The sequence below is a fragment of the Cinclus cinclus genome, chromosome 1, assembly GCF_963662255.1.
Source record: "Cinclus cinclus chromosome 1, bCinCin1.1, whole genome shotgun sequence".
Classification (NCBI taxonomy): Eukaryota; Metazoa; Chordata; class Aves; order Passeriformes; family Cinclidae; genus Cinclus; species Cinclus cinclus.
Window position 1 is genome coordinate 88,426,643 of NC_085046.1, and position 26,917 is coordinate 88,453,559.

The 26,917-nt window shown below is 38.7% G+C and overlaps 1 protein-coding gene across 2 annotated transcripts; it reads right to left on the reverse strand.

Annotated features, from left to right (window-relative positions):
• CLPTM1L (CLPTM1 like) lies at nt 1-26,201 on the reverse strand. Of its 2 annotated transcripts, none has more exons than XM_062514858.1 (17): nt 26,028-26,201; nt 25,037-25,137; nt 23,490-23,679; nt 22,581-22,723; nt 20,631-20,709; nt 16,701-16,818; nt 15,203-15,297; nt 13,612-13,696; nt 12,163-12,266; nt 10,712-10,777; nt 9,645-9,695; nt 8,897-8,979; nt 7,084-7,118; nt 6,748-6,803; nt 6,621-6,665; nt 3,396-3,511; nt 1-2,240 (listed from the first exon to the last, which is right to left on the reverse strand). In XM_062514858.1, exons 1-17 carry the CDS (start codon nt 26,199-26,201, stop codon nt 2,162-2,164), a joined length of 1,620 nt encoding a protein of 539 aa, XP_062370842.1. In that variant the 3' UTR covers nt 1-2,161. The 2 variants fall into 2 exon arrangements, with proteins under 2 accessions (XP_062370842.1, XP_062370850.1); XM_062514866.1 differs by lacking the exon at nt 26,028-26,201 and adding an exon at nt 25,869-25,904.
• Nucleotides 26,202-26,917: the final 716 nt, after the last annotated feature.

The window sequence follows — 26,917 nt, forward strand, 5'->3', positions numbered from 1 at the left end:
CATTGTAAAGATTTTAAATGTTCTAATTTTATATGCTTCATAACTATCGTATAGGACATCATGAGGTGAGTGTCAAGAAATGCAAGACAGAAGACCAGTAAACTCACATTATGTAAAGGTGCAAGAGCAATTTTTCAACCGCTGGGTACAAAAACAAGCAATGAGACATCAGAAGTACCCAAATATGGTATTCTGGACTTTGAGAAGCTACTCTAGAAGAACCAATGACTTGGTTGTTTTGAAATGGCACAAAAAAGGAACCTGCTATATACATTCTTTATATCAGGAAAACTCTTCACGCACATTCAACTTAATGTGAAACATCAGTCTGCTTAAGAGCAAAGAGCTCGTTCCAAACAAATTCAAAACAGATACAAGATGCAGCAAATGCAACCCCAGTTTTGCATAGACTTAATTAGGTGTGTTTAATGCTAAAATCAATCATCTGTAGTTACAATTAACAGCATAAAGAGCCTTTAACATTAACAGGAGATAAATAGTCACTTCAAGACTCCATTGCCAGCAGTGTGAAAGGAGGACTTCAGTACAGGAAAGACTCTAGCCTGTAGCAAAACACAATAGCCAGGCACACTTCTTTATCTTTTTGCGACCCAAATGTTCATATGTTCAGACTTTTGCAGTATCAGAACTGGATAAAATCCACTTCACAAAGTAGTTACAGACCACAGGAGCTGACCTGTGTTCTTGAAGGTTATTCAATGAAAATTTTCAATTCATGACAAATTGAGATTAAACACCCTTGAACAAAGAACATGCAACTTAATAAACTTAAGAATCATTATGGTTTATTTGTAAACTTACCAAAGCAAAACTACAACTGGAAACTAGAGTTCTGCCTTTTGGATATTTTAAATTGTATTTTATTTGCTGCTGAAAGGAATGCACTCTGTATATCCCTTACTGTTACTAAGAAACTTGCTTTTAAAAAATCTCTGAAGATTTTAAATTTAAGATTTTTCCAACCAGTTTTAGAAGTGGCTTTTAGATATAGCTGTGGAGTTCAGATTTTGGTATAGTAATTCAACCTGATTATTTTTTACAAATTTGAAAGAAGCAGATCAAAATACCTCCCTTAATGAATTCCATTCCCATGGAATTCAGATTTTAAATTGTATGAAAGGTATGAACTGTTCTTTACCAGGCTATTTTTTTTTCTCTGTATCTGTGTAGTTTGTTGGACCTGTACTTGAGCAAAATAATTCCATTTGAATGATGTGTGTTTCATCTAAAATTTAGGATGGGGCAGGGAGGGAGAGGGGATAAGACTGAGGAAAAGACTCCCTTTGAAACACAACAGAATTGGCTTAATAGGTCACTGTGGTACCAAATGATGAATTTAAGAAGTGTTAAGAGACTTTCCCAGCACATATCAATGATTTCTACTACATGATTATCTGCTATGGCAAGAAATCAGGTTTGTCAACAATGCAGAAGGATTTCTATAAACTTGCATACATATTGAAAGAAATCATGTTACAGTTTTTTCACACCTTCATTCATCTTCAGAAAACTGAAACCCTCTGCCATACTGTGGGCCAAGAATATGGCAGAATTTGAAGTTTAACAACACCATCTACCTTATCCTATATTTCCAACAATATATATTTTTTAGCTAGGAATTAATGATTTCTATGATTTCCATTATCTCCATTATGAAATGAGAATGATTTTAAAGTAGAATATAATCCAAAATTATGCCTTTTATTTTTGACAGCCCCCAGTTTGGCAATGATCCTTGATTCTGCTGTAACACAGTGTCTTTTTTATTTTTTTCAGTTTTCATAGCCTAGTGGCACAGGCACCACAGTTTCAGTTTGTGAGCTGTCTTAAAAAACCAGATTTGGATCTTAATTGCAGTGGTCAGGATGCTTAGGTTTTCACTGAAGAGAAGCTGAAATGTGGGAAGTGTATATAGTATCATCTGGCAGACTGTAGACCTTGTGAGGACAGAAGAGGGTCTTGAAAGAGGAGGGTATCAAAACTAGATTTTGGCAATATAGAAGATGTATTGTCCATGTAGTTCTGTCATAAGCTTTAAAAATACTCTTATTAAATAAGTTTTTCCTTCCTTAAGACCAGATAATACACAAAGCAAGTAAGAGTCCAGGGGTCAGAATCTTCTTCAGTTCTTAGTTGTTCTCTATGAGCATTTTTTTTTCGACTTTTCTTCATAAGATTCTCCATACTCATTTACTCTGCTCTTATCCACAGGATAAAGCCTGGCAGAAAAAAAACCCAAGTCTTTAGTTATATTACAGTCTCTTTTTTGAAGTAATTAAGTAGTTCCGTGATGCTTAATTTTAAAAGTAAATTTCTTTGTCATCGTATTTCTCTATTCCCATTTGTGGCAAAACCTAACATCTTTAAAAATTTGCACAGAAATATCAGCTTCTTCACAATATGACTCAACCACTTGTGTCATAACAGAACCTCTTAAGAGATGTATTAGCTCCCTAAAGCTTGGCTGGAGTCTTTTCTCAAGAAATCCAGGATACCTCTCAAACTTGAAACCAATGCCCAGCAAATAACAATAAAGAAAAATGTTGATTCTTGGGAACAAGAATACACTTTCTGTAACTTCACTATGAACAGTATTTCATAAGTAGTGCATACAGCTTTCTTCCCCATCTGATTTTAGATATTAGAGAATCCAAAATTCAACAGGTACTCAATTTACAAGAGAACCTGATAACTTGTTTTTGCAAGCCAGATAAATAAAAAAGCAGACCAGGGTAGTCCCACATCAGATAACACCCTTCACTACTGCCTTGCAGAACACCTTGGAGAGCATGCCTCAGACACTGAGCACACGAAGATGTGGCCCTCAGCAAGGGTTAGAAGCCCAGAACTCTTAAGTGGGTTTGTGAATACAAACTTAGGAATTTATCTCCTTTCCCTTACTTCAGATATTTATGTCTCACATTAAATTTGTGGGTATTTTTAAATTTTGTAGTTTTTGCATTTTATTTTTTTTGGGGGGGGGGGTGCGGGGGTTTGCGACTTCCAAATCTGGTGAAAAGAAGGATGTTGTGGGGAGGGAAAAGGGGTAACTGACAAAAATTCTGAGTATTGTGAGAAGAAGAATTTTGTTGACTACTCTGTATCATGTCCAGGATTACTGTCAGTTATGGGGAAATGTTTTTGTTCCTCCTATTTGTATTGGGATCTCCTTTGCAGGGTGCCTTGCTCACCATTCCTTTCACTAGACATATACATAACTAACATTATCCAGACCATACTATACTATACTATGGATTATTATAGTATAAAACTTCTGCTCCAAGTCTATCCCAATCTATAGTTCTTTACAGCAACAAGACTGCAACCACCTATAGCATTGTAAAAACTGTAATGAATATTAAAGGAAGTTGTACCATCTTTGGTAGAGATAGACCAGGAACACAACATCATCTCTAAAGCATGCCAGCCTATGAGATGTTGGCATAGTGATGATAAAAGCAAATATATCATCAATGAAGGTGTTGAATGCCTACAAATAAAAGAAAAGTATACATTAGCTGGCTGTGAAGAAAGGAAGTCATCAGTCATACAAAGTTAGAAACTTCCTAGGTTTTTCTGTGGGAACACAGACTTCCTCCGTATTTATAACAACACTTAAAGGCTATGCTGCAAAACTAATTAATGCAAACTTTAAAATGCCTTCTTTTAATGAATACTGTCTACTACAGACCACAAGTTATAAGTAAAAAGGAAGTAGGACTGTTTCAGGAAAGTGAGAGTATTGTCATGGGAGGGGAAAAACACAGACTCAATTTCAGAGAAAACTTCAAAAGAAACTGGAAAAACCCCCAGACTTTTTGTTCATTCATTACTCAAATGACAAGATTTACAAAATGTCACTTCACTTTCGTTTTCTGTAGAAATCTGTGTAAAATTTGTTAATTTATTGCTCTTAAGAAGATTAACCTGACAGCCTTGGAAACAGTATAAAATATTTCCAGTGCTTTCATGGAAGTAACCATGTCTTGAATAAGGGATGGATAATTTTCTACACCATTTCCAATCAACTAGGCATACTATAGGCTCTATTTCAGCAGCAATAATGAAAGGTAATTTAACCAAAAGCCAACTCCTCTGGATCTGCTCTTGCCTAACAGGGAGGCTGCACACATTAACTCTTACAGTGCACCAGCTCCATTACTCATGTTGCAATAAAATGTCCTAAAAACATCAGGAAACAAACCCAGCAAAGAATAGTCACTGTTGAGTTAACAGACTGAGTCAGTAATGTGGCTCCTTGCAGTTTAGCAGGCTATATGCTAATCCATACCATAAGAAGGTGTCAAGTGATGTAAGCACAAAATTCACTCTACAAAATGAGGCAACATTTGTTTATATGATGGAAGAAAATACCAGCAGAAAATGGGAGAGTTGGACAGGAGAGCGTTCTTATTAGTTTCAACAGGAGAGCTCTTTCTGTCAGGTCAAAACAAATCCATCAATCTGAACTGACTGAGGAATAGGGCTGGCACTTTTCAAGCTTGTGCAAAGGTTTGTCATGGAGCAAAAATAAAAACCTTGGCAAGCTGGAAAAGAAAGCCTTTCCAAGTCAACACCCAAGTGAGTGATCCTACAATGACAATGGGAAGAAAAAGCTAAATGCTCCATCCTTCAGGCACATGGGCAGTCTTCATAAGTCACTGCAAGTGAATGCACCAAGGCAGCCCATCCAACAGTGTTCAGACTAGATGACTTCCCTTTGAGATTACCTCGCGTGAAGGTATTCTTTATTAACAATGAAGGGTAAAAACATAAAACCCACAGAAACTGGAAAGTCAGAGTTCAAATTAAGGTAAAAACCCAACAAAGCTCTCTAAAACATGAACACAGGTGAGCCCTCAGACTCTTCTTTCCACTTCAAGTGAAAAAAAGAGCAAGCAACTTTAAATATCCATTTGTAAAACTACAGTACTCCCTCCAAAGCTCTCTAAATTAAACATAATTGAAAACAAAAACAGACTTCTTTCTCCACACACACAAACCTTTGTTGTGAGTAGCCTATGGCATCTAAACAGGAACCATAAATGCCCTGTAAGAACCGACTGTTCAGCAAGGTTGTACTGATTTAAAGGTTATTTGTTTGAATAAGCTCCCTCTGTTGTTTATTTAACTGTTGATGTCTCCCCTCAGTTATTTTCTTTGGTGAAGTAAAATTGTGAAATTACTTTACTGATATACCTTTTGCTTCCTCCTCTTAAGAAACATGCTGATTTGCCTAGCATATGCCTGAAATACTGTGTTTATTGTTACTTTTGTCTCTATTTCCACATCAAACACTGCTTATTTGCTATTCTGCTATCACCTACATTTCAATCTGTTTTTCTAGATGCACCCTGTGTCCTTAAAAACAGTAAGGCAGCATGAAGTTGGACAATTGCTATAGACTCGTAGAAATGGAAAAGCCTTTGAAGCCTCTTTAGATGTATCCATTCTAGTTCTTTTGTCCCAAATCTTTGGTTCAGAATTGGACACCATTTCTTGAGCAGTTTTTAATGCCACTCCTTTTAAAATACGGATGTTCCAGAGAATTGTAATATATCAACACAAAGGAAAAAAGAAAGCATTTATGAGTGAAAGCACAAGTAAAAAGGGTACATGGTGATGGCATCAGGGTCTTGATCCCAGCACATCCAGCCACGGTTTCTTAGGACACATAGATCAGGAAAACAAAGCACAGTACAAAAATCCTAATGGCTGGGATTGGTGGGAAGTGAAAGTCAAAACACTACTAGCTCTTTAGGGGTACAAGAACAAAACTAGCATGTAGTTGCTAACTGAGGGAGAACACAGGAGATGTGGAAACCCAGCAGTGGGTATCCCTTGTTGTCTCGTATCAGTGCATGGAATCCTAACTGGGATACTTGGGTGTATCATCTCAGTGTCTGAATACCATACAAACCTTGGACACACAAGTGGGTGCTTATGGATATACAGCTATCAAAGGGTCAGTGAGCTGATTTTGTTTTTAAATAAAATCACTTTCCCCTCCAAGGTCTGCTATTGAACTTGGCTGCAGCACTGCATTATTTCCTACTAGGCAGTGGGGACACCACAGTGCAGCCTCTTTTCCCCCATGGAACAATCCCACTCACGTTTGCCCAGAAGCTCACAATTACCACCCTGGCACAGAACTGTGTACGTTACTTCAGCCTCTGGTAGCCCCTGAAGCCTGCCAAAATAAGGTCTTTTAGCATTCCTAACTGTTTCTTGAGAACTATGCCTTGTGATATATCCCCAGTGATTCAATGAAATCTTCTTAAAATAATGCATTTAACTGAGACTGATAAATTTATCTGCGGGACCAACATCTGCACTCATGCAAGACAGCTGACAATACAAAAAGCAGTATTATCATAAAAACTAGGATGCAAGTACCCTATTCTCATCATATGGAAGTCATTATGAAAAATGAAAATCAGTGTGTGTGTGTGTTTTTTTTAAGGACAGTTGCAAACAAGTTCAGTTCTTAGAACAAAAAAAAAGTACCATCCTTAAGCTAATTATTCTTAGGCTGTTTCTTACAGAAAATAATTTTCAAAATGACTGCACCCAACTTTAAAAATTAGAGCTTTACTTACTTTGTATGTGAAAGCCTTCCATGGCAAGTGTGCAACAGATTTCATCTAAAAATAAAAAATATCGAATTGTAATAAAGTCTGGGAGAAGAGACTAGAAAAGTAGACTTTTATCACTTTTCAATCTTACCTTGTAGTTTACAAATAGCTGGGGAAGCATAAACAGGAATCCAAAAGCATACACTCCTAAAGATGAAATATGGAAAACAAATGCACAGATGTTCATCACACGACTGTACTTTCATAATTAGTAATTTGCACTCATTTTTTTCTGAAGTGAAGATGCATCTAATTCTTTTGTTCACTTTGGGTTGATTACTCTCCCTTTTTCAATCACTGTGATAATTCAATAATAAATTATTGCTCTGTATTACACTGATCCAAATGACAGCAGTTAATATTCTACTGTGAGTCCTGGCCTTCATTTGAAGAAATATGAATAGAAAAAAGAACAGAAGGGACTCACCATTGACAAAACTGTTAATCAACCAGGAGTACCAGCTACAAACAAAGAAGAGAGTACAGTTACATTTTTCTTCACCCAAATTCATAACACATCCTATAGATCACTGTATGCTGACTACTCCAGGAAATAGCTGTTACAAATTACTCCATACAAGAACGAAATACCTCACATCTACCTTGGATTATGAGGGGCTCCAGAGAACGTAGTTTAAGCCAACAATGCTTATTAGTCCATACAAGAAGTTTTGAGAGGTTTACCACCTTTTTTTATACTTTCACTGACCATTTTAAAGACTTCTGTGTTGACAATCAGATAACTGACATGAGATCTGTGCACTGTGTGTGTAATATTGTGCACTGAACCCTGACTGTACTAAGACCTGCAAAGGTAACACTGTATTCTAAATATTAAAGAGTCACTTAATATGGCACAGTAAGGACTTACCAAATTTCAAACAACAAATACCATTCAGTGCAAACCACAACAGTAGGTACTTAAAAAAACAGTAAAATCAAGGAATCTATGTTCATCGCAACTTACATCTAATAACCTTCCCAGATGTTCAATGGAGCATAATCTGAACAAAACAATGACAGTGCTACAGACAATGATCAAATTCCATATTTCTGCTTGCAATCCTGAGAACAGCTAACTGTCATGCTCTGGTTACATCATTTAAAATTAAACTTGCACTGCTCTGTCACTGACACATTTATAACAACATTACAGTTGTAGCAGCATTTAAGTAATCCACAAGCATTTAAAAAATGAATCAAAAAATGCCTCCAAGATTAAAAGCTAAGATTACTTGGTCTGTCACATTTCCTTACTGATTTAACAATGGCAAGAATTCTAGTATATGAATTGTTTCTACTTCCTTAAGATGCAGCTCATAAAATACCTGAAATACATTACTTTGGAATACTAAACAATGCTAATATAAAATTCAAGAATTTTGTCAGAATAGCAAAATTTTAAAATACTGCGTATTTGTTTGCTGCTTACTAAGACAAAAACCTTTTGAAAAAAACTGCTTTTCTAAGAGCCCAGAAATTGCCCCAGTTTCTAGAATGAGTGTTACAGCTCATGTATGCAGCAACAGCTTAAAATAACATTAGGAAAAACTACTACTCCTTGTTTTCTCCCATCCCATCTGGGCCTAAGGACTATAAAAAAATGCCAACATGGCAATCACCGTGCTTGTGTTTGTAGGTTTTTCCTACAACAAAGTCTCATGGCTGCATGAGAATTGCTTGCATCTCTCCAACACAAAATGAACCAGCTATTTTGAGTGAAAGGCAACAAGAGCTTCAACTGTTCATGAAATATTGAGTCCAGCTCTTGCTGAAGTATTACTTTGTTGCAGGAAGTCCATGGCTTTAAAGGAATAAAGAGCCCTTTCTCAAAAAATGCTTTTGCTTGCTTGCCATCGTAGCTATCATATTTAGGAACAGAGAAGCCTCTTGTTCAAAGCAAATAATTTTGTGAAGGTTTTTGCTCCTCTCTGCTACTGGACACTGAATTTCTTTAATCTTTCCTGTCACCAATCAGTCCTCTGAACATCAGTGGCAGCCTTCTTCCTCCTCTTCTGTACGCATGCTATTGAATTCTATGCTAAAGTATACATATATACATAAATACAACAGCTTGCTGCTTACAGGATGCTACAAACCATCTAGTCTCTTCAGCTTTATACAGACAAGGCAAGGAAGTTTCCAGTTCCCAGCTTATGCATCAGCCGATTTCCATAACCATGTAGAAAAGATGGGGAATGTTTCAATTCCATATAAGATCATTTATAGAGTTACAGTACCTTTTGTACTTGACATTCAGCAAGGAGTAACCTGCACCTCCAATACACAGTGGATAGAGCAAATATGACAAGTATTTCATAGCCTAATAGACAAGGAGAATAGTTTGTTAGTTTACATTCTATAAGAACACATTTTCCACGGCATTAAATAGAAGACAGACACAAAATTTCTTCCTGAAAGTCTTTGTCTATTCCCAAATGTCTGCTATAATTTCCATTCTAGCTCCCACTTCTAGTGGCGGTGGTGAAAATTTCAAAGCCCAGTTCAGACACGCAATCAACATAGAGCATAGGCATCAAGAGACAGCACAAAGATCAGTGTCTAAAAGTAGCTCCCTACTTAATACCAATGTTGTTACCTGTGATCAACTCCTTTCAGAAATCAGGAACCACATGAACTTTCCTTCAGTAAAAATAATGAGTACAAACAACAAGCATAAATATCAGCTTTTAAAACTGTGAGTGGTAACTGTTTCAGATCTCTCTTCATGTAAGTCACTTGCAATTCTGCTTCTCAGAGCAATGCCTCAACCAGATTCAACAACCAAAATAACTATTTCACTGTTTCCTTTCAAAAATTATTACAATGAATCTTCACTATCTGATCATCTACACAACCATGATCCACTTGAGGATCCACCTGTGAGGACATGGAAAAAACACTTGCAGAAAAAAAGAGAAAAACAAGTCCATCAACAGGCAACATAGACAAACTTAGTAGATTGGAAGTCATAGGATTTCCTCTTACCTGGGCATCATATTCCTCAGTTTTCTTTTCAGAGTCGTTGTATGCACCAAACTGCAAGACACATGAAAACCGTAATCACATCAAAACTGGGAAAGCATTTGCTGTCTAAATCCCTACATTAAGCAGGCAACAAAGCTTTTAAAAGCTTCTATATAGGAGAGTCATATATTTGTCCTGTGCAGCCTACTAAATACAAGGTAGGCAAAATTATTAACCTTAAACCTCATATTTTATACCAAACTTCCAGGACTTCTTTGCTTAGAAAAATGCTGTTGAAACAGCAGAATTCGCAAAGCAAAAGCAAAGTCAAGTAGCCAAAAATCAGTCAGATACAGGAAGCATTTATGAAAAACCATAACCATGAAGAGGTCAGTTATGGATTATCTCCACATGTCTGGAAATTCTGCCTGTGTAAACATAGTTCCTTGATTATTGACACAGGAACAAGCAGAGTCACCAGTCACTCCAAACACACAGACTTCAAGCAGCACAACACACCAGCACTTCTTGTGAAGAAACACTGAATATTAGACAACTGTTTCTTCTACCAGCAAGATAAACTTTCAGTGTCGACTGCACTTTGCCACTGCACGTTCTGCAGTCTCAGCACTTCGTTTTACCCAGAAGAATCATCTAAGAATGTACTGTCCCTTGAACATGCCACATCTCCTGTTAGTTCCACAATGGAGAAGTTACACCTACAGGTTGGTTCATGAAAAAGCCATCTTCTTTATTTCAAAACATGGTGTCACTTAAGAGTGCCTTTCCAACACAGTGGCAGCAGCACAGCCCCACCTATAAAGATTTAGCAGGACTGACAGGAGTTCTGAAGTTTCTTGTACCATAAATACATAGAAATAGCTGCTTCTTCCAAAGAATTCAAAGAAAGAAACAGGTTTGAAAATGCCCATCCTCCTATTGGATTGAGCCATTCAAAGAGCTGTACACAGAAAACTTTTAAAATTAAAAAAAAAAAATAGTTCACTTCACTAGAAGTCAAGTTGCACAGTAACCTGGAAACAGATGATGCAAGAGTGTGATCATTAACAAGACAATGTCTACTATACCTGAAATTTGGGTCTCAAACCTTGCCACCTGATTGTCATTTTCAAAGCCTTCTTCACCTTCCAGAGCTGTGATTAGCAAAAACAAAACATGCACATAAAAGATTATTATGCAAAGGAACATCTTATGAAGGATTTAGATAATTAGAATCAAGATTCCAGAATACCTCCTTTCATCACCCACTGCATGAAGCAGTAGCAGCCTGATTGCAGCACACACTGCCTGTGCCTGCACAAACCAAATGCCATATCATCAAACAAGTACAATGTTGTGAGCCTACACTATTAAGTCTCTTTATCAGATGGTGTAGTTTAAGTGAAGCAATGTAGCTGTTTCAGGATATCTGAACTGCAGTGCTTAAGTGGTGTTAGCACCAACATGCACCCTAGGCCAGGCATTTAGAAAATTCCAGTAGTCACCTGCCAAGCAAGATTTTATGTACTTTCAATTAAAGTGCCTCAGAACTCCTAACAGTGACTAAGTTGGCTCTTACATGGTCATTACATTTCAGTACTGAACTACAAGCAAAAATCAGTGAATCCGCTGAATTATTTGGTTACTTACTGTACAGCTGTAACAGCCTGACCCTAATGTAAACCAGAAGTTTCAGCTGACCTGAAAATCTACTCATGTACCCACACTACTGTACAGATTTGACAGCTCAGGAAATGCAGCTCCCCAGGAGAGTTACACTCCCTGATGCTTTTTGTGGACAAGGTTCATGTGTTTAACTTTAGATACACCACTATCCTCTTGTCACCCACCATATATTCCAAACCCAAAAAAGGAGCATAGGGTAAAGATCATCCTTTACTATTATCTTTGATACAAGTGAGAAAATTATTTCTTACAGAATCAATGTCACTATTAGTACTGCATGAGAAACAGGAGTTAAGTCCAAGATGTAAAAAAGTTCTTCCTAGCAGACAAATTCCTCTGAGATGTACTTTCCATATGATTGCTGTCACTTTCAGATAGCTGTGCAACCTGCAACCCACTGACTAGATGCAGACTTTCAGAATCATGCACACAGGCAGCAGTCTCCTCCTTTTCTTCCCTCCCCAGTCACCTCAGTCCTGGCACTGGCTGTGGGCACACAGCCTGCTCTTTGACAATGCTTCCAATGTGGTCTTGTTGACATGGTTATACTTGCTTGGCCAGGAGTAAAGCCTATTGGGTGATGTGATAGGTGGAACCTCGGCATCATTCTGTGTTTGGTTTATCGATCACTATCACACTATCATTATCACATTATCAGCTGGACCACCCCAGAGAAAACTGATACTTTCAGTTCAGTTATTTGACCAAGGTGGACAATCTCTGTCACTGAAAGGCAAGGAAATGCCAGCTACAGTAGAATTTTCCAGTAACTAGATTAGCATTCTTTTTCTACTATAAACTATGGATGTTGCTGCAAATACTGGTATCTGGTGCTACAGCTTTAAGAACTCACCTCAATCACTGCACCAATGCCTGCTGGGATCAGTACCAATAAACTTGTTTGTTCATCCAAAAGAAAAAGAAATATTACCACAGTACTAAAGCACCGCCAAAGCACTAGACAGAAAAAATGAAAACAGAAGGCTTATTAATATTTAAATTAACAGCTGAGATGACAGGATATTGATGGCCTATTTAGTGCAATTCTGTCTTACACAATTTAAGCATATATTTCTTTTGTGTACATCTTGATATATCTAGTAGTCCTAGAAACAGCCAGTGATCTCTGGGCAGATAGGGAACAAGAACACTTTATGCAATCCTTATCACAGCAGATGAAAGAAAATTAGACATTTATTGAAAACTTCTGCACTGAAACAATTCAGCAACATATGAGTACAATCAGGAACTACACTCATGATTCTTGTCTCCAGGAAGCTGAAAGGCTGTAAGATAATATAATGTCAGTATTTGAAATAAATTTACTGTTCGTAAATGATGTCTTTTGAATTTGACTTTACTGGGTTTTGAAACTGGTAAATGACTCTTATTTCTGAAACTCCATGGACTGTTTCAAATTTTTATGAACTTTTCGGCATACACATGCCAACAGCAATACAACTGCTTTAAAAAAAACAAATACACTCTCATAAAAATTATACATAGATTCTCTACATGATAAAAAACTGTCGTTCATCACAAACTAAAATGCTTCCCCCACCCCCTCCAGTATTGATATTCCTTACATGTTTTAATCTATCTGTAAATATGATAGAACTAAGGATAGTCTCACAGGTCAAGTGACTCCAGGTTTACAATTTTGCTTCATAATAAAAACTGGAAAACAACTATTGGAAAAACCTTCACCTGTTTCTAGGAAGGCTTGGCAGGATGTCAGATCACTATGTTTCTCTCATCCTTCCTATACACAAATCAAGTTATCCCTCCCATGCTCTCCCCCTCCTCCCACCCCTCTATTGCTCCTGTTTACATCAAAGCCCAAACCAAGCAAGAGCATTACAATACAGGCATTTCCACCCACAAATATTCTGGAACCTGTAGTTATCTACAAGGAACACAGGGGACTTGCAGAGCAGCATTACTCATGAAAGCACATTCTCTCCACCCACGAACTTTTTCTGGTCTTCATTCTTTTCTCAAAGTACTTCTGTGCACCTTCAGCAAGGAGAACATGGTAACTGACTCAATATTAATCTAATTCCCAGTTCCAAGGCTGTCAAACCTCAGCAGTGATGCACACAAGTGCTTAAACTCAAGTGATACCTGAGCACAGAACTAACAGAGTTAGAACCATCTGTGTAAACTGTTAGCCATCTCTTCTTCATACACAAACCATCTCATCTCACTACCTCTGTAAACCTACAAAGTGTCAACTTAGAGCAACACTGAAAACAAACACCATTAAATACACAGCACACAGACTTAGCATTCTAGTCCATACCTGCTTTTGTGGACATCCCAATCATGCTCCTCTTTTTCTTCCAGAAACTGATGTCATTTTTAAATGCAAGGAAATCAAAGAGAAGCTGCAAATAGGAAGAAACATACTCATTTGCTTGAAACATGCACTAATTAGAGACTGAAAATGTTAACAATGCATTCAACATATTTAAAAAAACCTCGTTTTAGAAACTTCAGAAAGGAAAATTAAGACTCACAAATAAAAGCCAAAAAGAAAAGTTGTTGTAGAAGCCCAAGCTCTAAAAGCAGTGCAAAATGACAGGATGAATTTCAAATACTACCATTGCAATGCTGCACATATCAGTGTACTTTAAAGAAAGTCAGAGACCCAGTATAGGGTAACTCATCACAGAAGGTGAAGAATGAGGACCCTGAGGAACCACACACCTCTTTGGGAGACTAGGAAAAAGCTCACTAAATTAAACTAAAAATGCTCTGTATTGGATTGATAGTAATGTTACATTTGGGTAATATCAAAACTTCATGAAAAAAACATCCTACAATACAGCAAGTCACTAACTTGACCCAAACTTTCAGGACATTTTCAAATTCAATTTATTTGTAGGAAGTTTTTTTTTTTTTATTTTCTTCAGTATTTTCATTCAGTATAGTTTTTGGTATTTCCGTTAAGCCTTCAATGTCTAAAAACATTGAACAGATTCCAGAAATTCTTGGGTCAGTGGATTTTAATGAGGAAATTTTCAGTTGTTTTTGTGGTGTTTGTTTATGGGAGGGGGCTGGGTTTTTGTTTTTTAAAAATTATTGTTTGGGAAAATAATACACAAAAGAAAAAAGTATCAGAAAAGCTTGTCCCAGTCTACAGATACCTTGTAACCTGATAAACAGAGTGAAAAAAATTAAATTAATACGTTATGGAAGTCAAAGGCTTTCCAAACAAGTCAATTGTATGTAATGTAAGTATAGAGAAACAAAACATTCCAGGCAAGTTCTTATCTCTCCCAGAGCATGTGTTGAGTATAATTGTAGATTACAAAAATGTTCCCAGTGTCTAAAAAAAAGTTGTTAATTAAAACCAAGACTCAGATTCAAGCCAATGCTAAGAAAGGCACAAACAACAACAAAAAAAATAACCATGAGTGCTCCACACTTTACAGGAACACTTCTGGAAGCAATTTACATCAGCTGATCGAAATTTCTCCAGGGATTAGAAGCCAGAGACTCAAACCCTAGTACAGGAGCCACGGCTATGCCACTGCAGTGGTAAACCTTGAAAGAAATCAACAAAATTTAAACCACTGTGGACAGGCATATTAATTCTAGGGGCTTTGGTTCAACTACAACATAAAAAACTGATAATGAAGGTAATGTTTCGTATTTCAGTCAAGACTGGTAATTTCTGTATAATTATCTCAAATTTCTGCCTTACTTAAGGTTTTTATATTAATTCTGTACTGGAAATATAGCTGACTTGTACCAGATAATGCTTCCACTGCTCTAATGAAATTATTATTTTCAAGAATAATTCTTAATAAATGAAACACCTGAAAGTCAGACACCCCCCCCTTTTTTTTCTTTCATATTATGTACTTCCTGAAAACTAAACCACTTACATGGAATGCTGCTACGAAGAATGTCAAAGCCAGAAAGTACAAGTTAGTATCAACAAAAATTCCTTTTACTTCATCTGCATCCTTTTCTGAAAACCCTACAAAAAAGAAAAAGTCACTGTGCAAGAAGTACCAGACAGTTCATTGCTGTTATGCTCAAGTCCAGTATGAAAGGAATCTTATGTCATCTGCACAAGTTATGTTAAGGAATCATAAATCCAAAACATGATGGGAGCTTTATTGGTAAAATCCTAACCTACCTATATTTTGGCTTAGCTTGCCCAAAACCAAAACACATCAGTTATGAGACTTTAACTTATGTAATTACAATGTGTTTTGTAATGTGCCTTTAACATGTTGTGCAATTACAACCTAAGCTGACCATCTGACAGACAAATGCAAGACACATTAAATCATTATGACCTGAGCAGGAAGTGGGAAAAAAAAAAAAAAGGTTTTACAAATCGGCCTCTGAACTTTAGTTTGATACACAGGAAGAGTGAGCTTCACATTAAAAGCTGATAAATGAGAAAAGGACTACACTGCAAAGGACAACAAGTCAGTGAGAAACATGGTCATAGACGCAACACTATGATTGAAGTCCACAGTTCTCATATGTGTATATTTACAATGCTGCATTTACGGCAACAGTGCTTGAATTCAGAAGTCAACTTATTTTGCCATCACAGCAAGACTGTGGCCATTCTCAAGTGATTTTGGAGTTTTGCTACTGATTTGACTGTTCCAGAAACTGCTCCAATAGGGAAATTTCAAACCTTATGTTTCACTATCTACATACTTGGGGGAACACACAACATCTTACACAGGCCTTTTTTCCAGGCAGAGGAGGTACTCTTGGGATGAGAGGTCCTGGTATCTGTCTATCACAAGACAACCAAGGCACAGAATATGAAAATTTCAATTCTGAGGAGGCTCACAAAAAATTATGGAGAGGTGATGGTGGACAAATGCCCTACACCAAACTCTGAGCAAGCAATTACTTGACTCTTTCAAGACAGTTATGTTTAGCAGACATACTTCTAGCTTTATTATACATTAGCCTGAGCTAAGGAAAAGCAGTTGGATCTTACTTAGTATGGCCTGTCTGTATTTCACTGCAGATACATGGCTACAGTGAGCAGCTGTGTATGTATACCTTATATCAAAGCCTATGTACCACTGATCCAACTTTTCTGTTCCACGGATGATAGGGGAAATACATGGTGAAAACGCTCCTCTTGATTATGCACCCTAATGCTTTTACACACTACTATCCAAATAAAATTCATTTTAAATATGGTTACTTCACCTCTGTATTCTTGTTCCCTACCACAAGTCAACACATATTTTTATCTTTAACTTAAGATGAAACAACACTTGATTTGTAGCATTACATCTCTTCACCAGCTATCCAGAAAAAAGTGTCATCTATATACATAAAAGAAACAAATTAAGGGTTAGTTGTGGTTTCTTGGCCTAAAGTCATTAAAGGTAAGCATACCAAACTGCTGGAGGGAGTACACAGCATCCTGCATGTGGATCCAAAATCTGAGTTTCCCAAGAGATATTTTGTCATACGACACTGTAAGAGGTAGCTCTGTTGTTGAACGATTTATGACCTGCATTTCAAAAAGATGTTTCATTTTTAATAGCAGAAAAATGGCAACAATTACTTCCATTAATTTTTTAAAATAAAGTGATTGTATCACACTATAATTTGATCACATAATTTTAAGAACTCAGTTTGTTTTGTAAAGGGAGTAAGATCTCAGACTTCTACACTGTGCTTGAAGTCTTTGTGTTTTTTCCAGGAAATGTTAAATTAGCAGTTTGATCTGTTCAAGTTCCTATAGCAACCTCACTGTTCCTGTATACAAATACCTCTCAGATGGCAGCATAAAGTGGGAAAAGTGTGCTTAAGATAATTGTTTTGACAGTTCTTCTCTGAATGTATATGTGAAGATTACTTAAACTAGAATATTATACAAAACCCCAAAAAAACCTCAACCAACAAACTGTATCCCAAAGGCCACAGCCAGAAATTTACTTCATTGAGGCTGATTTTGGGAGAAATTGAAAGGGTGAGGAAGCAAGATGATGCCCCTTGCTCAGACTAATGAAAACACCACAGCTAAACCTAAGTAAGATAACTTTGGGATCTGGGGTGTCACAAAAACTTTCTTCCTGCACCCCAAAAATGAAATCTCTGCTAATCCTACTGTATCATCTACATGTTACTTAAGATGGAAAAAAAAGGTCATAAATTGCCTCAGCTCCTTCTGTATGATAGCTGTCCATGTCCACCTCTCAAACAGGTTTAAAAAAAGCAACAAAAACTCCCTTGTCCCCTCAGATGTTAGAATACTCAGCAGCTATCTCAGAACAAGTTCAGGCAGTCTGTTTTACATTTCCAAGGATAGCTCAGGATGACCGATTGGCAGGCACTCCTTGCAAGAGTTCAAGACCTACCGCTCCAGGCTCCTAATTATTCCCAATCATAATTCTCATCTCAGACCTGCATCTGTTTCTACAGTAATTAGTTAGCTGACACCTAACTGAGGTTATGGGCTTCTTCCGGTTCTTGTGACACAAAACATGGTTTTAGGCTCCCCACTTATCACTCAGATGTGAACAGAGGGCTATTGAGGGCTATTCATTCTCCCATTCACTCTTTCCTCCATTGAGTACAAACAAATCTCAGTTTCACCACTCTCTCAAGACCATGTTAGCTTTTCAGACAGGGGCAGAACATGCAGGCACGTGAGGGAGAGGAAGGGAAGCTGAGAAAGTTTTATAAATACAGCAGAGAAAAGTTTGAGAAACTAGGACAGTGTCAGGGCTCTCTGAACTGAATGGAACAAAAGATCAAGTGTGGTTACAGCTGACTGTAGAGAACATTGGCAAGATTCTACAGCTGTTTACCAAAAACTATAGAAACATCTTCCAGACTGCTTCTCCTTTTCAAAGGATTCCAGTAATTCAATTAGTCTCATTTTAATTTCTCAGTGTGTCAAAGACAGCATTAACATTTATGGGAGAAAGGGAGAAGAAATTTTAGCTGCAGAGGATGGACAAGAGACAAAAATTTTGCAAATGCCTGGGTAACCAGCACGTGGCAAATGCACTCTCCACAGAAAAGGAATCACTACAGAGGAACTGGGTAGCGTAGGGAAGAAAACTGGATTATAATAGAAGATAGAGATGGGAATTCTCCAACACCAAAAGCTAAAATAAAGGTAAGATAAGAAGAAGGAATTCTTTCTCAACATGCAATTTAAAACCCACAGTGGTGCCTCACAACCTCAATATGAGTGTGATAGTTGCTAAGCCTTTGAAAGCTAGCAATGATCAAATCCCTGAATACAACCTACTTTTGTAGTATGGCATCAGAGCATCATGCATTACTTCTTGCACTCTACTTAATCAATACTACAAAACAGTGTGCAAACACTGCAAGTAAGTCCAGTGGTATGAATTTTTAAATTATCTTTTTAATAAATTCTGTGCAATCCCCAAAACCCCAGCATTTAAGCACATTTAAAAACATGAGGAATACAATCTCTAGACTGCAGTACTCACCAAAAAGACCTACATCTTGATCAAAATGAGAGTCAGCTGACAATCTACACAGCCCAGCACAAGCAGGAAAAATACATCTTCAGCTCCATGATTTCAGATCAGGCATAGAAAACAGACATTGTCTGTGCCCCTATTTACAGTCAAATATTAACCTGGATTCACAAAAGCTGTACCACCTTCTCTCCTTATTCTTTCCTGCTCTTCACTTACCCCTCACTCTCTCACAGAATGTTTACTACAAGACCACTCTTTCTGCAGGGCTTGAGAGCAGTTTGGCCAGTCACTACTGAGACATCACATAAGCCAGTGCTGAAGGGGAAGTCTGCAGGTTTTAGTGGAACAGTCTTTGCAGCACTTCCCAGGATCTTTAATGACTTTCTAAGGCAGTGAGTTACAACAGCATTAACTGTGGCATGCATGACAAGCGCAGCAATGTCATTAGCAACATGAGAATGCTGAATTTATTTGTAAACAGGATACATGACTTGACCAGTTAGTTAAAAGTTCATTTGAATGTACTGGACTGGATTAGCAGCGATAAAACTTAAAGGACAGCAATAAAGACATTACAAATGTATCTCTAAAGAAACACCGGATGAAACAATCTGCTGTTCAGACTTGTAACAAATGCTGGAATTTATTTTGCTGTTCAAATTTGGGGTGGAAGGGACACAAGTTCATAAAGATTCTTCTGATGGCTAAATAACAATTACTTTGCCTGAGCTAAAGTAATGAATTGGAGAGAGAATTTAGAAGGTTTATGGGAAGTTTACATCTACAAAGGCTTCCAAGTAGAAGATGCATAATCCAGACATGCTCATTTAACAGTTTTGAGACATTCTCCAAGACTGCTGTTCTCAATAACTCCAATTACCAAATTTCAGTCAGTGCAACTGAAAACTGCAAGGTTTAACCTAAAAGCTGCTAAGATCAACATGATTTAGATATATAGGACTGCCTTATGTAACCTGTAGCAAAGGAACTGCATGATTTCCTACAAGAGAAAAGTTGGGCAAAAACTGAATGCAGAAAATTGTATATATATATATACATACATTTTTTTAAACTGCTGGAGTGACTGACTACTAAGGCAGGTTGCTCATAGAGGCTGTTGCCTCTCCATCCTTGGATATAACCAAAATTCAACTGGAAAAGGTCTTAAAAAATTCATTCCACGCGATCCTACTCTGAGAAGAGAAGGGGCATTGGACGAGCAATCTCCAGAAACCTCATCCAACTTCATCTTTCTGTAATTCCATTACTGAAGTTCCAAAGACCTGATTTATCTGAGTGCATTGGACATACTGTAACACCAAACTTTCAGGTGCTCTAGTTAGTCTAACATGATAGAGAGCAGCACCAAGAAATTTAACCACAATTTTGAGGAGAAAAGAAAATAGCTACTGACTTAACTCAAGTGTAGCTCCACTGTCAGCTGTGGATGCTGTCAATATGCCCAGAAGGTTTGAGAAGCTACTCTGTCTGGGATGCTAACACAAATTCTTCATATTAGGAAGTCAAACTACTGAGGAGGTTGCTCCTGCCACTGCTGGTGCTACAGTGATGTCCTCCATATCCACCCAAAAGGCAAGAAGCAAGGGAATCCAAACATCTTTGGTGGAATAGAAGAGAGTGACTGATAGATATTTCTGCCCCGGAGAAGTCTCAAAATGCAGATCCAGCTTCTGTAGTTACCACAGTATGTCACATTAACTTAAATGGTCATTGAGCTCTTTTGTGCATTTATAGGTTTTCATTACAGCAAACAACCTATGAAAAAATCTTAATTAAAACAACATTGAAGATTACTGTCAAAACTGTTAAATGTAATTAAAAGTATTCTATTACTCACCATCAAATCTTTCACTCTGTTGCTTAGCTGATCAATAAATAATATTGGAAGGTAATGCACTGTCTTCCCCAATTGAACCCTAGGATGTTTAAACATGGATTGTATGACTGTAGTGATCTAAAAAGAAAACTACTTTTATTCAAACTAGCACTCATTCATCACTTTCAGATCCACCCATGTAGAAATTTCCCATCATCTTTTCAGGCACATTTTCTTTAACACACAGCAAGAAATCAGCCATTAGGCTAGAATCAATCTTTCATTGAAAGATACCAGCAATGAAAAATTTTGTTTGTTTTCACTCTTCTGCAGAAAGATAGAATAAGCAAATAAAAATACAAATGAAATTGTTGTGATGATGCTGAAGCTTTTGCATGTATTTGTATCCTTTCTTTCATATATCCCCCTCCTACTGTGACCATGACATCCCTTCACTATCTCCCCCACTCATCGGTGCCTGGCAGGACATCAGTCATGCTCTGGCCAACACAGGACCAAGAATGTGATGGCTGATGCACAAATGGGAAGGTCAGATCCTACTGCAGGGACTGTACAAGGAGCAGAAATCTTCTCTGCCATCTACAGAAGCTCCCATTTGGATTGCTATACCACCTCACCAACCTGCATGAATCCAATAAAAATTTCCTAGCCTTCAAGCCTTCTATCAGACTGGTTCCTGTAAAGTTATTCAGCAAATTATGATCTACACACAGTTGCTTTGTCAGCATCTTAGAAAAGTATTTAGCCCAATGCTCTAACAGAGGCAAATTCTTAAAAGTCTTCACTAGAAAGGCAGTTATCTACACTGTGATGTTCTCGGTAAACATCTATGGAAGTAGCATCATGGAGATTTTTAAAACCTGAAATTTGAATTTGAGCTATTGACAAAAGAAGACTCTATGCATGCTAAGAAAGACTACATATTAAACACACAATGTCCAACAGTTATACAGAAAAGTACTAAACTGAGGCTCCGACATAGTGCTTGGTTATTTAACTGAAGTGATTTGGATTTCTATGTAATAACTATGATTAAAGCTAGTGAAGTGTTAGTGAAGCTAGTGAAATTGCAGCAGCTAATTTCATATACAAACTGTTTTCCTGTATAATGCAATAACAAAACAGCACTGATGCAAATCAACCAGAAAGAACTTCCTCGTCCATCAAACCCAGTCCAACAACCCCTTCGTGTATCTATTCTGGCTGGAAAGATATCCCAGAACCCTGGGGGTCTGCTGGTTAACCAACTACTTCTGGATTTAAGAAGGTACTTGTAGAGAAATGCATCAACATATAGCAGCACAAGCCTATACAGCTCTACTTATGCCCTTGACACTGGAAGCAACTGAAGCAAGCTGTGAGCAGAGGCTACTGCCTGCACCTGGAGGCCTAAAAACCCATTCCTGTTTGTTAGTATCTTCTTGAGGAAAATGACATCATGTAGGAACACACCACACTGCCAAAGTAAAATAAAGCCAATCATAAAAGGAAGACAAAAAAGACATCCTAGGACATCAGCTGTGCCTCTTCAGCACTTCAGTTTGTACAGGATGTAACTTGCAGATGAAGGGTAACTGGAAAGGATCAAGGGATGGCAATTGCTCTGAAGGCCAGAAGGACAACTGAAGAACAAATAGGTTTGAGGTCTGCTGTAGCATTTTACCTGTGTCTCTGTGGTCCTTCTTTGCCTTACTAAGGTAACTCCACATGCAGAAAAGGTATTCTAAACTCTGAGCTGCCCAGGAACCAGGTTTCTCCAATAAGGCTTTCTAGTAGCTAATATCTTAGCAGCAATTTTTAACTAACAAAATGCGGGCATTAAGAGCTTCAGTTCTTGTCTCTAGCTGCCCATTTAAACATAAAATACTAAAGAATGTCAAGGAGGTTTTTTTAAGAAATACGCTAGAAGTTTGTAACAATGTATCTGACAAAATTAAGTCATTGACTTACATTTTCATGTAACGGTGAACATCAGCAGGGAGGGATGATCCATCAAACACAAAATCTTCCACCATGACATTTAAGGTTAGTCTTGACCTCCAGTGAGAGACAGGCTCATCCAGGGCATTGGTCTGTTTTTCTGCTTCAACTGGCTTTTTAAAAGAATAAAAATACATACTGCTAACCAACCCAAAATTTTGAATAGGGTAATAATCTAACTCACAGAATCCTGGGAGTCATTAACTAAATCAAAAAACAGAAGCCCACTAAGAAACCATTTACCTTAATTTTGATCAGATGAAATATTTTACTCAAATATGACAGAATGGATTTTAAAGGCTCACCACAATCTGACACTGAAAAACATCCGTGTCTATTCACAACCTTGTTCATCAAAAAGGAATATTCATCTAATTAACCTTCATACCTTAGGAATGTGGATACTAATAAGAAAAAAAATCACTTTGAAGTCAGGGTTTTACAGCAATCAGATGTTACTTCAAAACAGGCGAAAGGATGTGGATGATCAACCAAACGTTATCTGTCTTCGTATCTTATTCTGCTATTTTACAACAGCAAAGCATATTATTTCACATGAATTCAACTCTGTATAGAAAGCAGCACCATGCTGTTACAGAGCAATATAGTATATCTACCAAAAGCAATGAATCCTTGAAGCAATTATTGCTAACTAGGAAAGTGTTTTAATAACTAGCCAGTGTTCTACAGAGCTCTGCCTCTGCTCTGCAGAGTGGTCTGCTATTAGCATGATAATAAAGAAGAAGATTTTGACTTTTTTTCCTGTTGTATCATCATTAGTTTAAAGGTGCAAGCACATCAGATACTAACACTAGAGATGCCTATAAAAGAAATTACTTATTTTGCAGATGTTCTTCTACAGGTGGAACACACACCTACCTGTGTGACTGATTCACCAGTGAGCAAATTAATCTCTTCTGGTTTGGGGACCATGTACGTGGTCAGAGGGCTTACTACATGCACCTGCTTACCATCATGCCAAGGCAAAATGCCAGCATGGTGAAGAAATACAAATGCATATAATGTGCCATTATTTCGGGTTTTCTTTGGTACGGAGACATTCACTGTTCTAAAATACAAAATAAATATATTATGAGACGACATAGCACATGCTGAAATATTTAGCTATTACTAAACATTTGTGTTGCATGGAACACAACAATTATTTCTGGCTAACATGTTCTATGGCTGGATGTGACAATTTTTTATACTCTAGTACATATCACAATATACACATTTCCAAAGTTCTACTATTATATTAAGATAGTTTAACCTTTGTCCACTTCCTACTTCATTGCCCTACAAAACATAAGACTGCATCATCAACTCTTTTGTTGCTTTCCTCTACTGATAGGTCACAGGGCCAAAATTATAACAACACTTGTAAAAAAACACCCTTCATGGGCTAAAGATGCATCACAGATCATATACATGATGCAAAGTTTAAAAAGAAAATGACAGCATTTTGCCATGCACTTTACATTAATAAAATATCTTCTCAGCTATGGCATGCCAAGCACAGAACTCTAAACTGGAGCCCCAGACAATGAAGTCACTCCCCTTGTACTAGCCAAGAAATCATCCTACATGCACCCTTGCATAAAGCCTCCTCTATTCTCTTGCTGAGCTTCTTCTGCTTTGAATACTTTCAATGGCTTAGCAGACCCTGTCACTAAAACAATTCTTATAAGGTCTGTCAGAGATAAAATTCAATATACCTAAACTGCAACCAATAAGCTAATTAGTGATAGAAAATGAATAGAGTAAAATAACCTTGGAGACTATGATAAGAGAGTCAAGAATGGGGCAAGTATTTTGAACAAACAAACAAACAAAATGAAAGTGAGACAGCAAATATGAAGAACAAGACAAGTAGTTCCAGCCATTTTAATTGTTCAGAGGCATATACAGAGTGCAGAGTTCTAGTAAAAAAAATCTCTAAGGGCACAGTCTTGGCACCAATACCCCTTCTGTGGATCCCCAAACCCTAGACTATCAGAAAAGAAGTGATTCTTTTCTCATGTGATTCTTAGGAGAGAAATAGTTATGGAAGAGTATATTGCTAAGACATGGGACAGGAGAACATAGTTTGATGCCCAAGTCCTGTTTCTGGTCTGAAGCAACAGCAATTAAGAACAAAACAAAATATGTAGCCAGTGTCCAACCTATGTGAGGCAAATCTCAAGCATTTCCAGGCACATTTTTCTATCGATTTTATCAAAGGAAAGTAATTTTTTACTATTATAAGCCGAACACACTTCTGCAAAATGTTTGCCTATATGGCTGTGAACAGCACACTGATCCAACAGTGAAATCTGCCTTGGCTTCATGCATACTTCCATCCACGTAACTCCCAGTTAGGATGCACACTTCAGAATTCCACAGAGAACTCTTATACTTTGGATACTACTGGTTCAGATCCTTACCTTTCAAATTTGGACTCAACATCAAAATCCTCCACATTCAAAACGAGATCTATATTACTCTCAGCACCAATGCTCGACCGTGTGGTAGTGTACACGCTTAACTGAAATCAAAACACAGCACAAAGAAATTAAGAGTATGGAAATAAATTCATGCATAACTACATTTACAGTACAGGTCTGTCTTGCAGCTTCACTAATTCTCCCAGTCGCAGGCAGGTTGTACACACAGGGAAAGAAAATGGTGTACTCAAAAAAAGTCTTTCAGCTCCTTTTGGGGGCAGAAACACAGCCACTAAATAAATTTCAATCAGATGACCTGTTCTGGAAGTTGAAGGAAGTGAAGCCACTTCACAGAACCAGAGACCTGTCAGTAAAGAAAAGGGTCTCTGTCAGGGCTGGAAAGGACCTCTGGAGATCACCTTGTCCAACCCCACTGCCAAGGCAGGGTGACCTGGAGCAGGTAACACAGGAACACATTTAGACAGGTTTGGAATGCCTCCAGACAGGGAGACTCTGCCAGCTCCCTGGGCAGCCTGTTCCAGTGCTCTGCAACCCTCAACACTATGAAGCTCTTCCTCACACTGAAGTGGGAGTTCTTGTGTTTTAGTTTATGGCCATTACTCCTCGTCCTGTCGCCAGGCACCACTTAAAAGAGTCTGGCAGCATCCCCTTGGCACCCATCCTTTGACATATTTACACGAATTAATGAGACCCTTTCTCAGTCTTGTCTAGACTAAAAAGGCCCAGTATTTCTTCCGCAACGTTGCTCTTACCAGTACGGGTATAATAGCAGATACACGAAATCAGTAGAAGACACGAACCCAAGTCCTACCCGTGCACCAGCCAAGGGAGTTCTCCACAAGGCCCAACACTACCGAGAGGTCGTGGGAGCGGCTGGCCCAGAAGGGAGCAGGGACGGGGACCAGAAGCGAGGTCAGAGAACATGGACAGGAACAAGGGTGGCGCCGAGGGCCGTGCTCGTCCCGCTCACCTGAAGCTTGGGCCTCCGAGCCAAGTAGGGCCAGACGCATCCCCCGGCCGCGCCGTCCGCCGCCGCCGGGCAGGGCCGCGTGTAGACGATGCCGTACATGACCCAGCAGGTGTGCGCCACATACACGGCGAACACGCCCACCACCAGGCTGGTGAAGGAGCTGCGGCTCAGCATGGTGACAGCGCCAATGGCGATGGCAGAGGCCGCCCCCGCCCCCCGCCGCAGCCCCGCTCGGGATCCGCCACCGCCGCTCGCGCATCCCCCACGCACCGCCCGCCCGCGCCCGCCCCTTACGTCACTTCCGGCGGATGCGGGAGGCACCGCCCCCTCCTCCCCGGCCCCGCCCGCGGCGCGCGCGCTCTACAGAGCGGCAGCCGCTAGGGGGCGCTGTGTGCGCGGCCCGCCTCCGGGAGCCGCGCTCAGGGTTGGAGCAAAGGACACTGAAGGGCTGGAGCGAGTCCAGAGACAGGCAATGAAGATGGGGAAGCGTCTGGAGCACAAGACCCGTGTGGCGCAGCTGAGGGAGCTGGGGGTGTTTAGCCTGGAGAAAAGGGGGTTCGCGGGCACTTCACTCGCTGCAGCTCCCGACAGGAGGGTGTAGCCAGGTGGGAGTCGGCCTCTTCTCCCAGGTAATAGGATGAGAGGACAAAGCCTTAAGCTGTGCCTGGGAGTTTAGCAGGAGGAATTTCCTCACAGAAAGGGTGACTAGATTTTGGAATGGGCTGCCCAGGGAGATGCAGTTGGATGATGGATCCCTGCGAGATCTTTAAGGAAAGACTGGACCTGGCACTTTGTGCCGTGGCTTGGCTAATGTTGTGGGTTGGACTTGATGATCTCAGAGGTCTGTTCCAACCAAATGGATTCTGTGTGACTCTGTGATCACCATCATT